This window comes from Ranitomeya imitator, chromosome 2 (assembly GCF_032444005.1).
Source record: "Ranitomeya imitator isolate aRanImi1 chromosome 2, aRanImi1.pri, whole genome shotgun sequence".
Lineage (NCBI taxonomy): Eukaryota > Metazoa > Chordata > Amphibia > Anura > Dendrobatidae > Ranitomeya > Ranitomeya imitator.
The window spans coordinates 207,484,479-207,497,060 of NC_091283.1; the positions used below are offsets into that span (position 1 = coordinate 207,484,479).

General features: G+C 50.5%; 1 protein-coding gene across 1 annotated transcript; it reads right to left on the reverse strand.

Moving 5' to 3' along the window:
- Positions 1-212: 212 nt before the first annotated feature.
- PDCL (phosducin like) lies at positions 213-9,541 on the reverse strand. Its single transcript, XM_069748546.1, has 4 exons — positions 9,431-9,541; positions 5,361-5,545; positions 3,451-3,632; positions 213-952 (listed from the first exon to the last, which is right to left on the reverse strand). The coding sequence occupies exons 2-4, from the start codon at positions 5,509-5,511 to the stop codon at positions 404-406; spliced, it is 882 nt and encodes a 293-aa protein (XP_069604647.1). The 5' UTR covers positions 5,512-5,545; positions 9,431-9,541; the 3' UTR covers positions 213-403.
- Between the last annotated feature and the right edge of the window lie 3,041 nt (positions 9,542-12,582).

The following is a 12,582-nucleotide window of genomic DNA, read 5'->3' on the forward strand; positions in this document are numbered from 1 at the left end:
GGGAAAAAAAATAAAGTTAAAGCAGCAATCCTCACCTCACTGAAGCCCTGTCCTATAGTTACCCGTTTGCTGCAGCAATGATGTGACCACTGCAGCCAATCGCTGGCTATATTGAGCCATCATGGCTCCTGCAGGAAGTACTGAGTGGGAAAGCAGCAGTTAGGTCTGGAAGTTCTGCGGCAGACATCCTAAATCTGGAGTATGTCTTCCACTACTCTTCACTTTTTTTTATTCGACAATCCTGAAAATGTCGAGAATGTAATGATGTATTTGAACAAGAAAAAATTAAGACTATTTTGCTAAAACATGAAATGCTTTTTTTTGCCCACTATCGTATAAACTAATATAAATGAACATATAAAGGTTGCCGTTTCTATATACAGGGGATGGCGGGATTCGTGGCTCAGTCTATGTCCAGGTCGCTGTCGTCACTATAGCACTGGACGGACGGATTACAGATCGCCGTGCGCAGCAGATCTTTCTCTGGTAACAAGCTGCACTCGTGCAAAAACGCTTCCAGATCGACGGCAAAGAAATCTTCCCCGAGCTGATCAGTTATCCGGACAAAATTCCCCACCAGCTCCCCGGCCTTGTAGACCAGCAGCGCGGGCAGAGCGTTCTCGCTGAATTTACTGCTGGTGCCTAGAAGGGAACTTTTCACTCTGCAGAACTTCACCCCTGGGTACTCCGCTGCCAGGCAGATGATGCTACCACTGGCAGCTTCCCCGCCCGCCACCTCGTCTTCATAGATGAGTATGACCACCACGGTGCTCTTGTGCTCTTTATCTACAGTGTCCAGGAACTCCTCCCCGCTGCGGATGTCAAACACCTTCTGGTAGACCTGCGAGTGGCAGAGCTGCTGCTTCATTTCCTCGATTCTCTGCTTTCTGTATTGCTCCAAGAAGTCTTCATCATCCTCCTTGTTCAGCTGGTTGTACTCCTGCATCGTCATCTGCAAAAGAAGGAACATCCATCAGACCAAGAGTAGAGCGGCCCACCGTCTGATGGGTATGGGGGCCTCCCGACACCCCCAACTGATGGAAGGATCGAGGAAGGAGGAGGATAGAAGGAAAGGAGGGGGATAGAAGGCGGAAAGGGGGATAGAAGGGGGAGGAAAGTAGGGGGAAAGGAGGAAAGCAGATCCATCAGACTTGGAGTAGATCGGCCCACCGTCTAATGGGTATGGGGGCCTCCCGACACTTCCCAACTGATGGAAGGATCGAGGAAGGAGGAGGATAGAAGGCAGAAAGGGGGATAGAAGGCAGAAAGGAGGATAGAAGGGGGAGGAAAGTAGGGGGAAAGGAGGAAAGCAGAAGGCGGATCCATCAGACTTGGAGTAGATCGGCCCACCGTCTAATGGGTATGGGGGCCTCCCGACACTTCCCAACTGATGGAAGGATCGAGGAAGGAGGAGGATAGAAGGCAGAAAGGGGGATAGAAGGCAGAAAGGAGGATAGAAGGGGGAGGAAAGGATTGAAGGCGGAGGAAAGAAGGGGGAAAGGAGGAAAGCAGAAGGCGGATCCATCAGACTTGGAGTAGATCGGCCCACCGTCTAATCCAGGGATCCACAACCTGTAGCTTGGGAGCCACATGTGGCTCGCGGTCCCAGGAATTGTGGCTCGCGACTGTCTGTCAGCTTGGTGCATTAGCTCCAGGTCTAGCAAACAGGTATGAAGAGCACATCTCAAAATTGTGAATTTTTGAGTAGCCCAGCACAGAAGATCAGATCTAGATGCACATATACTGGTCTTAGGGGTTTAGAGATGTTTTAGGTATGGTATGCTAGAGGATGATACTACCTATTAGAGGAGGTTCTTAAAGCTGGATGCAACAGTGTGTTGGAAGTCCTTGATGGGATAATACTGAATTGGGGCATTGTGGGAACCCCTGGATCTCAGTGTACTGCTTTGGAGTGATTTCTGTGGAAAAGCTTCGGTTATCATTATACCCATAATGGTGGCTTTGGTTGACACAGCTTTGAGGGGAACAGAAGAAGAATGTTGCTCGTGACCACCTCTCAGGAGCTGAATGTGGCTCGCGACCCTCTCTCAGTGCTAAATGTGGCTCTCAAGGTCAAAAAGGTTGGGGACCGCTGGTCTAATGGGTACGGGGCCTCCCGACACTTCCCAACTGATGGAAGGATAGAGGGAGGATAGACGGAGGAGAGAAGGAGGTTAGATGGAGGAGGAAAGGAGGAGGATAGCTGGAGGAGGATAGATAGGATAGATAGGAGGACAGATAGAAGGAGGATAGATAGAAGGACAGATAGAAGGAGGAGGACAGATAGAAGCAGGAGGAAAGGAGGAGGAGGATAGATGAGGAAAGGAGGAGGAAAGAAGAAACAGGAGGAAAGCAAGAGGAAAGAAGGAGGATCCATCAGACTGAGTAGATCGGCCAACTGTCTGATGTATATGGGGGGCCACCTGACACTTCAACAGATGGCAGGGGGCGGAAAGATCGGGCATGGAAGAAGAGGGAGGAGGAAAAGGAGATAAAGAAGATAGAAGGGGGGGCGGGAAGGGAAGAAAAAGGGGAGTGAAGAAAAAAAATGAGGAGAGAGACCCTTTGTTGCAGATTCCTGCTCCATTTACTTGATGAGAGTCCTGACTAGGGCGAGGGATCAGACTGTCGTACTTCACAGACTGGCCGCTGGTCTCCCGACATAGTTGGAATCAGCAGCCTTACGGGCAGTCCGCGCACTGCGGTCGGGGTCTCATGACATACAGCCGTCTGATCCCGGCCTCAATGTGCAAAGTCCATTAATTCTTAAGAATGATCATTCCCAGCCCGTGAAGACAGCGGTCACCTGAGCAACATCTGCATTTGTCAGGAAATTGGATGGTTTATGCCGACACAAGGATCATGGTCATCAGCAGCACATCACCGTGCCGACTACATGGTGTTGTATGGGAACATCGCATTAACCATCATTCTTAGTCTGTAAATTATTACCGGGCTGAATCTGGCCGTAGTAAAGGAAGCCTCTGCAACCACTGCATTACCTCACTGCATCACACACCTGGACAGAGGACGTGGTGCCTCCTTTATACATGGAGGAAGAAGAGTAAATCATTGCTGCAAGGCCTCATTCACACGACCATATTATCAAAATGGCTCAGCAGCAGCGATCGGAGCTCAGCTCCAGCAAAATGTCAGCTGTGTAACACAGCCAGCATCGCCTGCAGAGTCCGCTCCATGCACCCACATGTGATCTTTGACAACAAGGTTCCGCCCAGGTTGTTCAGGGGTTGAAAGCTTTGGGTGCAGGTCCCCGGAGACAGATTTACCAACAACAACCTACAAAGTTATTTCATGACTTGTGTGATCATAATTTGCCATTAGATCAGCCTAGACATCAGTCAGGCAGGGGGCATGGGTTTGGGGAATGGAGGAAATGTCTGGAGTCTTTCCTTCATTCTATGTAAAGAAAAATCCATACGGCGGTTTTACCTTCCCGTGTAACTTTTCGTCAAGTTCTTTTTGTTTCTGTTTCTCCTTCTCCTCGTCCAGGTGAGATTTGCAGGTCATGGACAACCTCTTGACCAGCTGCTCCAGCTCCCTCTTCTGCTCCTCGCTTTGCTCCGTCTCCAGCTGCTTGTAGCGCCTCCAGTCGTTGATCACGCCTTTTGGACCTGAGCAAATTCAGTTTCGTGAGACGGGAACACAAAATTCTGGGTGATAATCGATAGAACAGCGACATTCTAGAATCGTCCATAACGCAGCTGCCACCTGCAGTGAGCAACGGACTCAGCGCCTGAGCCTGCAACAACTCCATCACAGATATTTGTACAGCACAGAGTATGAAAGGTGAATATTCTCTCCATACGGATGTTGGCTTGGGTACATATTATTAAAGAAGTTGGCTAGTGATAACCTTGCTGATCAGTGGTGGTCCGACTGCCGGGGGCTGCACCGACTGGCAGAATGGAGCACTTTTATTCCAGTTTCAATATAAAGAATCAAGTTGGATGACTGATTGCTGCTCCAATCATTCTACAGAGGGAATGAATGAAGTGATGGTCGAGCATGTGCAGTGCTGCTCCAATCATTCTCCCGAGTGCAGAGCTCGGCACCTCCATAGGGAATGAATGAAGCGGTGGTCGAGCATGTGCAGTCCCCTCCATTCTATCGCGGGTAAAAGTTCCCTGTTCTGCCAATCAATGCGGGTCCTATCATTGGACGATTAGACTCATAAAGGTACTGTTACACTTAGCGATTTACCAACGATCACGACCAGTGATACGACCTGGCCGTGATCGTTGGTAAGTCGTTGTGTGGTCGCTGGAGAGCTGTCACACAGACAACTCTCTCCAGCGACCAACGATGCCAAAGTCCCCGGGTAACCAGGGTAAACATCGGGTTACTAAGCGCAGGGCCGCACTGACTGAGCTTCCCGCACTGACTGTGAGCGCCGGCCGTAAAGCACAGCACAGCGGTGACGTCTGCTTTACGGCCAGCCGGCGCTGACAGTCAGTGCGGGAAGCCGACGCCGGGGGACGTGACAGACAACGGAATGTGAGTATGTACTGTTTTTTTTTTTTAACTTTTACAATGGTAACCAGGGTAAATATCGGGTTACTAAGCGCGGCCCTGCACTTAGTAACCCGATATTTACCCTGGTTACCAGTGAACACATCGCTGGATCGGCGTCACACACGCCGATCCAGCGATGACAGCGGGTGATCCAGCGACCAAAAAAAAAAGGTCCTGATCATTCCCAGCGACCAACGATCTCCCAGCAGGGGCCTGATCATTGGTCGCTGTCACACAACGATTTCGTTAACTAAATCGTTGCTACGTCACAAAAAGCAACGATATCGTTAAAGAAATCGTTATGTGTGACGTACCTTTACAGTAACGGAGATCTTTACCAGCTCATCAGCAGTGTAGGTTTTATTTCCTGGCGCATCAACAGCCAGAAACACCCCGACTCCCCCCAAGTCATTCATTAATGCTCCGTACTCCCGTGTACAAAGGCCGTCTTAATAAATGTCCCCCGTGGATTACACTCACATCAATAGTGAGGCGCAGGGACCGTGCCCCATCATCTAAGGACCACGATCACGAGAGCTGAGCGAGGCCGGAACATGGCTGAAGTACACAAACTGCCATGACCGCCCGGTCTCGCCACCATTACTGGAGAATCCTGACAGCGTGCGGTGCACATGTGTGCAGGAGCCGCCCTGACGGCAGATACTGCGGACGAGCGGGATGAGGTAGTTTCACCAGACTGAGCGGTCCGCTACCTATCATGTACGGGGGCTTCAGCTCCTAGAGATTTCTTTGAAATCATCTATGAAGAATTGTACACGGAGACCCCACTGGTGATTCCTTGTAGTCCCCCGGCCCCTCCGTGTTACCTGTGTTGATGGCGCTGCCTTCCTTCCCTCCATCACACTCCCCGCCCGCGCTCTGCCGTATCTTCCGCTCCTGCTCGCTGTCCTCGTCCTCGCTGCTGCTGTAGTAGTACTGACACTTCTCCCCCAACAGCTTGTCGTCCAGGGTGGTCATTGTGCCGCTAGCATATGTGACAGGAACGAGGGATCTGCAGGACGGAGGAGGAAAGCGTCAGATGTCCTTATCTCCACAGACGGAGCGCAGCAGCACAGACAAGGCGACAGTGCACAAATTTACTATATAATTGTCTAAGGGTCACTTCTGTCTGTCACGGATATTCATTGGTCGCGGCCTCTGTCTATCATGGAAATCCAAGTCGCTGATTGGTCGCCACAAAACAGCCACGACCAATCAGCGACGGGCACACTCCGGAAGAAAATGGCCGCTCCTTACTCCCCGCAGTCACTGCCCGGCGCCCGCATACTCCCCTCCGGTCACCGCTCACACAGGGTTAATGCCAGCGGTAACGGACCACGTTATGCCGCGGGTAACTCACTCCGTTACCACCGCTATTAACCCTGTGTGACCCCAACTTTTTACTATTGACGCTGCCTATCCGGCATCAATAGTAAAAAAAATGTAATGTAAAAATTAATAAAAAAACAAAAAACCTGCTATACTCACCCTCCGTTGTCCGCCGAGCCGCCCGCCATCTTCCGTGAGACCGCCAAGTCATCTGGGTAATTTCGCAATGCATCCTGGGAACGGAAGATGGCAGCAGCCGCATCGCCAGAGCTTCGGTGGATCCCAGGGGGTGAGTATATAACTATTTTTTATTTTAATTATTTTTTTAACAGGGATATGGTGCCCACACTGCTGTATACTGCGTGGGCGGTGTTAGATATCGCGTGGCTGCTATATACTACACTAGATTCTAACGCATCGGGTATTCGAAAATACCGTATGCATGCCCACGTAGTATATTGCCCAGGGTTAATAGCGGCGGTAACGGAGTGAGTTACCCGCGGCATAACGCGGTCCGTTACCGCCGGCATTAACCCTGTGTGAGCGGTGACTGGAGGGGAGTATGCGGGCGCCGGGCACTGACTGCAGGGAGTAAGGAGCGGCCATTTTCTTCCAGACTGTGCACATCGCTGATTGGTCGAAGCTGTTTTGCCGCGCCCAATCAGCGACTTGGATTTCCATGACAGACAGAGGCCGCGACCAATGAATATCCGTGACAGACAGACAGAAAGACGGAAGTGACCCTCAGACAATTATATAGTAGATATATATAGAGAGAGGTGGTCCGATAGCTGCTAATGCGCAGGCGCCATTTTCACATTTGTTTTGTACTCGCTCAGTAACATCAGGCCCAGTTATCATTAGGACACCTAACATGCGATCCTGCTGCAGCGCAGGGGCCGACACCGGAGAAGGGGAGGGGTTTTATTAAGACCGTTATATACACACACATGAAGACCCCCACGGGCCGCCTGGAGCACGAGCCTGACACTGTAGGTTACTGCGCACAGTCCTGCAGACAAGGGCACTTTACGCCTCTGTCACTCCGGCTCTATTCCCTGCCGGCCTGACACTGTAGGTTACTGAGCAGTCCTGCTGACAGGGGCACTTAACGCCTCTGTCACTCCGGCTCTATTCCCTTCCGGCCTGACACTGCAGGTTACTGAGCACAGTCCTGCAGACAGGGGCACTTTACGCCTCTGTCACTCCGGCTCTATTCCCCGCCGGCCTGACGCTGCAGGTTACTGAGCACAGTCCTGCTGACAGGGGCACTTTACGCCTCTGTCACTCCGGCTCTATTCCCTTCCGGCCTGACACTGCAGGTTACTGAGCACAGTCCTGCAGACAGGGGCACTTTACGCCTCTGTCACTCCGGCTCTATTCCCCGCCGGCCTGACGCTGCAGGTTACTGAGCACAGTCCTGCTGACAGGGGCACTTTACGCCTCTGTCACTCCGGCTCTATTCCCTGCCGGCCTGACACTGTAGGTTACTGAGCACAGTCCTGCAGACAGGGGCACTTAACGCCTCTGTCACTCCGGCTCTATTCCCTTCCGGCCTGACACTGCAGGTTACTGAGCACAGTCCTGCAGACAGGGGCACTTAACGCCTCTGTCACTCCGGCTCTATTCCCTTCCGGCCTGACACTGCAGGTTACTGAGCACAGTCCTGCAGACAGGGGCACTTAACGCCTCTGTCACTCCGGCTCTATTCCCTTCCGGCCTGACACTGCAGGTTACTGAGCACAGTCCTGCAGACAGGGGCACTTAACGCCTCTGTCACTCCGGCTCTATTCCCTTCCGGCCTGACACTGCAGGTTACTGAGCACAGTCCTGCAGACAGGGGCACTTTACGCCTCTGTCACTCCGGCTCTATTCCCCGCCGGCCTGACGCTGCAGGTTACTGAGCACAGTCCTGCTGACAGGGGCACTTAACGCCTCTGTCACTCCGGCTCTATTCCCTTCCGGCCTGACACTGCAGGTTACTGAGCACAGTCCTGCAGACAGGGGCACTTTACGCCTCTGTCACTCCGGCTCTATTCCCCGCCGGCCTGACGCTGCAGGTTACTGAGCACAGTCCTGCTGACAGGGGCACTTTACGCCTCTGTCACTCCGGCTCTATTCCCTGCCGGCCTGACACTGTAGGTTACTGAGCACAGTCCTGCAGACAGGGGCACTTAACGCCTCTGTCACTCCGGCTCTATTCCCTTCCGGCCTGACACTGCAGGTTACTGAGCACAGTCCTGCAGACAGGGGCACTTAACGCCTCTGTCACTCCGGCTCTATTCCCTTCCGGCCTGACACTGCAGGTTACTGAGCACAGTCCTGCAGACAGGGGCACTTAACGCCTCTGTCACTCCGGCTCTATTCCCTTCCGGCCTGACACTGCAGGTTACTGAGCACAGTCCTGCAGACAGGGGCACTTAACGCCTCTGTCACTCCGGCTCTATTCCCTTCCGGCCTGACACTGCAGGTTACTGAGCACAGTCCTGCAGACAGGGGCACTTTACGCCTCTGTCACTCCGGCTCTATTCCCCGCCGGCCTGACGCTGCAGGTTACTGAGCACAGTCCTGCAGACAGGGGCACTTTACGCCTCTGTCACTCCGGCTCTATTCCCCGCCGACCTGACACTGCAGGTTACTGAGCACAGTCCTGCAGACAGGGGCACTTTACGCCTCTGTCACTCCGGCTCTATTCCCTTCCGGCCTGACACTGCAGGTTACTGAGCACAGTCCTGCAGACAGGGGCACTTTACGCCTCTGTCACTCCGGCTCTATTCCCCGCCGGCCTGACGCTGCAGGTTACTGAGCACAGTCCTGCAGACAGGGGCACTTTACGCCTCTGTCACTCCGGCTCTATTCCCCGCCGACCTGACACTGCAGGTTACTGAGCACAGTCCTGCAGACAGGGGCACTTTACGCCTCTGTCACTCCGGCTCTATTCCCTTCCGGCCTGACACTGCAGGTTACTGAGCACAGTCCTGCAGACAGGGGCACTTTACGCCTCTGTCACTCCGGCTCTATTCCCCGCCGGCCTGACGCTGCAGGTTACTGAGCACAGTCCTGCAGACAGGGGCACTTTACGCCTCTGTCACTCCGGCTCTATTCCCCGCCGACCTGACACTGCAGGTTACTGAGCACAGTCCTGCAGACAGGGGCACTTAACGCCTCTGTCACTCCGGCTCTATTCCCCGCCTACACTGACAGCGCCGGGGCCTGATCTTGCGCAGTGTGATCAGCTATCAGTCAGACGGGTGATGGGCTTTCACTGGACCATCCCTTTAAGACAATGAGGAAGAAGTCATCATGGCATACATCCCCTGTGCAGAGCCATGTGTCTCCATGGTTACAGAAGGCACATCCTCCCTCCCGTCATCTACCGTCAGTGAGAACTCGGGGCGGTTGCGGGACTGCGGGGACAAACTGCAGTGCGAGGTGCTGTGCTGCCGGAGAGCCGCTGCCGGAGAACCGACGGGTAATGTGGGTATGTGCCGGCCAATAAAGGGTTACCGTGTCCCCAGCACCGCCCGCCAGCCCGGAGCCGCTCGGCCCCGCCGCACACGATACGTACATTGTTAGGATCTTCCACCGACAAAGAGCAGCAGATGAGCACAAAACGTCAGGGCGGAGCTACGCTTTGGTCATGTGACCGGAAGAGGAGGTGCTTAGTTGCCAGGAGCGCTATGGACTGAGCGGAAGTCAGTACGTTCTGCTGATGACGTTGGCGTCACGTGCGGTGACCTCACCAGTCACATGACTATTCTGCGTGCAGTTCGGCGCTGAGGCGTGCGGTTGTGTGCTGTGTGCTCTGCGGGTGGGGGAGCGTTATAGCAGGGGGAGGGTTTTCTGTTTTCTGCATTTTTTATGTATTTTTTTTTTAGCGTAAATTAATATTTCCTCTTGTCCAGTCACTAAAAAAGTGTAGACTGATAAAGGAAGTCATTGTCACCTTACCAAGTTCTCCCAGCTGTCTCATGTCAGCGCAGTGATTGACAGCAGCGGTCTCCTGGACCTCAGTTTGTTGTGAAAAAAAACATTCCTATTAGCCCTTAGAAAACTTAAAAACTTGGGGCTAAAAGAACATTTTAGTGGTAAAAATGTAACTTATTCTTTCTTCACCGCTCAGTGGTATAAAATTCTGTGAGGCACATGTGGTGTCAATATGATCACTGCACCCCTAGATGAATTCAATGGGGAGTTTAGTTCGAAAATTAGTTCCCATATAGGGGGCTTCTGTTATTCTAGATCCTCAGGGGTCTGCCAATGTGACATGGCACCCTCAAACCATTCCAGCAAGATCTGAACTCCAATATGGCGCCTCTTCCCTTCCGAGCCCTGCCGTGCGTCTAAACAGTAGTTTTCCCCCACATATGGGGCATCAGTGTACTCGGGAGGAATTGCACAACAAATAGCATGGTGCAATTTCTCCTTTTACCCTTATGAAAATGCTAAATTTGGGGACAAAATAACATTTTTGTGATTTGTTTTAATTTTCACTGCTCAACGTTGTAAACCTCAGTGAAGCGCCTGGGGGTTCAAGGTGCCCACCACACATCTAAATACATTCCTTGAGGGGTCTAGTTTCCAAAATGCTGTAACTTGTGTGGGGTTTCTACTTTTTAGGCACATCAGTGGCTCTCCAAATTGGACATGATGTCCGCTAATGATTCCAGGAAATTTTTACATTCAAAAAGTCAAATGATGCTCTTCCATTCCGAGCCCTGCCGTGCACCTAAACAGTAGTTTTGTCTCTCATTCTGGGCATCGGCGTACTCAGGAGAAATTGCACAACAAATTGTATGGTGCAGTTTCTCCTGTTACGCTTATGAAAATGCAATATGTTGTGCTAAAAACATATTTGGGGGAAAACTTGATTTTTTTTTGTTCAAAAAGTTAAATGATGCTCTTCCCTTCCAAGCCCTGCCATGCACCCACACAGTAGTTTTCTCCCACATATGAGGTATCGGCGTACTCAGGAGAAATTGCACTACAAATTGTATGGTGAAATCTCTCATATTACCCTTATGAAAATGCAAAATTTGGGTCTAAAATTGCATTTTTGCAAGGAAAATATTATTTTATTATTTTCATGGGTCAACGTTATAACCTTCTGTGAAGCATCTGGGGGTTCTAGGTTCTCACCACGCATCTAAATACATTCCTTGAAGGGTCTAGTTTCCAAAATGAGGTAACTTGTGGTTGGTTTCTACTGATTAGGCACATCAGGGGCTCTCCAAATAGGACATGGTGTCCGCTAATGATTCCAGGAAATTTTACATTCAAAAAGTCAAATGACGCTCCTTCCCTTCCGAGCCTTGCCGTGCGCCTAAACAGTAGTTTTGTCCCTCATATTGGGCATTGGCGTACTCAGGAGAAATTGAACAACAAATTGGTGCAATTTCTCCTGTTACCCTTATGAAAATGCAATATGTTGCGCTAAAAACATATTTGTGGGAAAAAATTTTTTTTTTTTAAATTTTTACTACTCAACGTTTTAAACTTCTGTGAAGCACCTGAGGGTTTAGTGTTCTCACCACACATCTGGATCAGTTCCCTGGGGGGGGTCTAGTTTCCAAAATGGTGTCACTTGGGGGGGATTTTCACGGTTTAGGCACATCAGAGCCTCTCCAAACGAGATATGGCATCCGCCAAGTGTTCCAGCAAATTTTGCATTCAAAAAAGTCAAATGGTGCTCCTTCCCTTCCGAGCTCTGCCGTGTGCCCAAACAGTAGGTTTCTCTCTCATATGGGGTATCGGCATGCTCGGTAGAAATTACATAACAAATTTTGGGGTCCATTTTTTCCTGTTACCCTTGTCAAAATAAAAAAATTTGGATCTAAAGTAATTTTTATGTTCATTTTATTTTCTACATTCTGAAAATTCCTATGAAGCACCTGAAGGGTTAATAAACTTCTTGAATGTGGTTTTGAGCATCTTGAGGGGTGCAGTTTTTAGGAAGGTGTCACTTTTGGATATTTTCTGTCATATGGACCCCTCAAAGAAATGTTACCACTATCATCAAGTACAATATGTCACGAAAAAGCAGTCTCGGAATCAGTGGGATGCTTATAAAGCGTTCCAGAGCTATAACCTCATAAAGGGGCAGTGGTCAGAATAGTAAAAATTGGCCCGGTCATTAACGGGCACCTTCAGGGGTAAAGGTTGTCATAGCCAGATTGCTATGAGCACCGCCCAGTGGTCGGCGCTCATATCAAGTGAGCATTTCTGCTACATACAGGTAATCTGATCATCGCCTGTATGTAGCAGAGCCGATCAAAGTATTGCAGCTTCTAGTCTCCCATGGAGACTATTGAAGCGTGCAAAAAGTAAAAAAAAAAATTTTTAAAAACAGTAAAAAAAAATATAAAAGTTCAAATCACCCCCCTTTTGCCCCATTCAAAATAAAACAATAAAAAAAAGCAAATATACACATGTTTGGTATCGCCCCGTTCAGAATCGCCTGATCTATCAGTACAAAAAAAGAATTAACCTGATCGTTAAACGGCGTAATGAGAAAAAAAGGCAAAACGCCAGAATTACATTTTTTTGGTCACAACGTTGCATTGAAAAATACAATAACGGGTGATCGTATTTGTACCAAAATAGTATCATTAACCCCTTCCCGACCTGTGACGCCACGTAGGCATCATGAAAGTCGGTGCCAATCCGACCTGTGATGCCTATGTGGCGTCATGGAGGGATCGCGTCCCTGCAGATCGGGTG

Coding starts and splice junctions, on each gene's coding strand:
- PDCL (XM_069748546.1), bottom strand. CDS start 5,511: ATGACCACCCTGGACGACAAGCTGTTGGGGGAGAAGTGTCAGTACTAC. Junction 3,633..5,360: donor AGGCAGCGCCATCAACACAG/GTAACACGGAGG, acceptor GAATTTGCTCAG/GTCCAAAAGGCGTGATCAAC. Junction 953..3,450: donor ACGAAAAGTTACACGGGAAG/GTAAAACCGCCG, acceptor CTTCTTTTGCAG/ATGACGATGCAGGAGTACAA.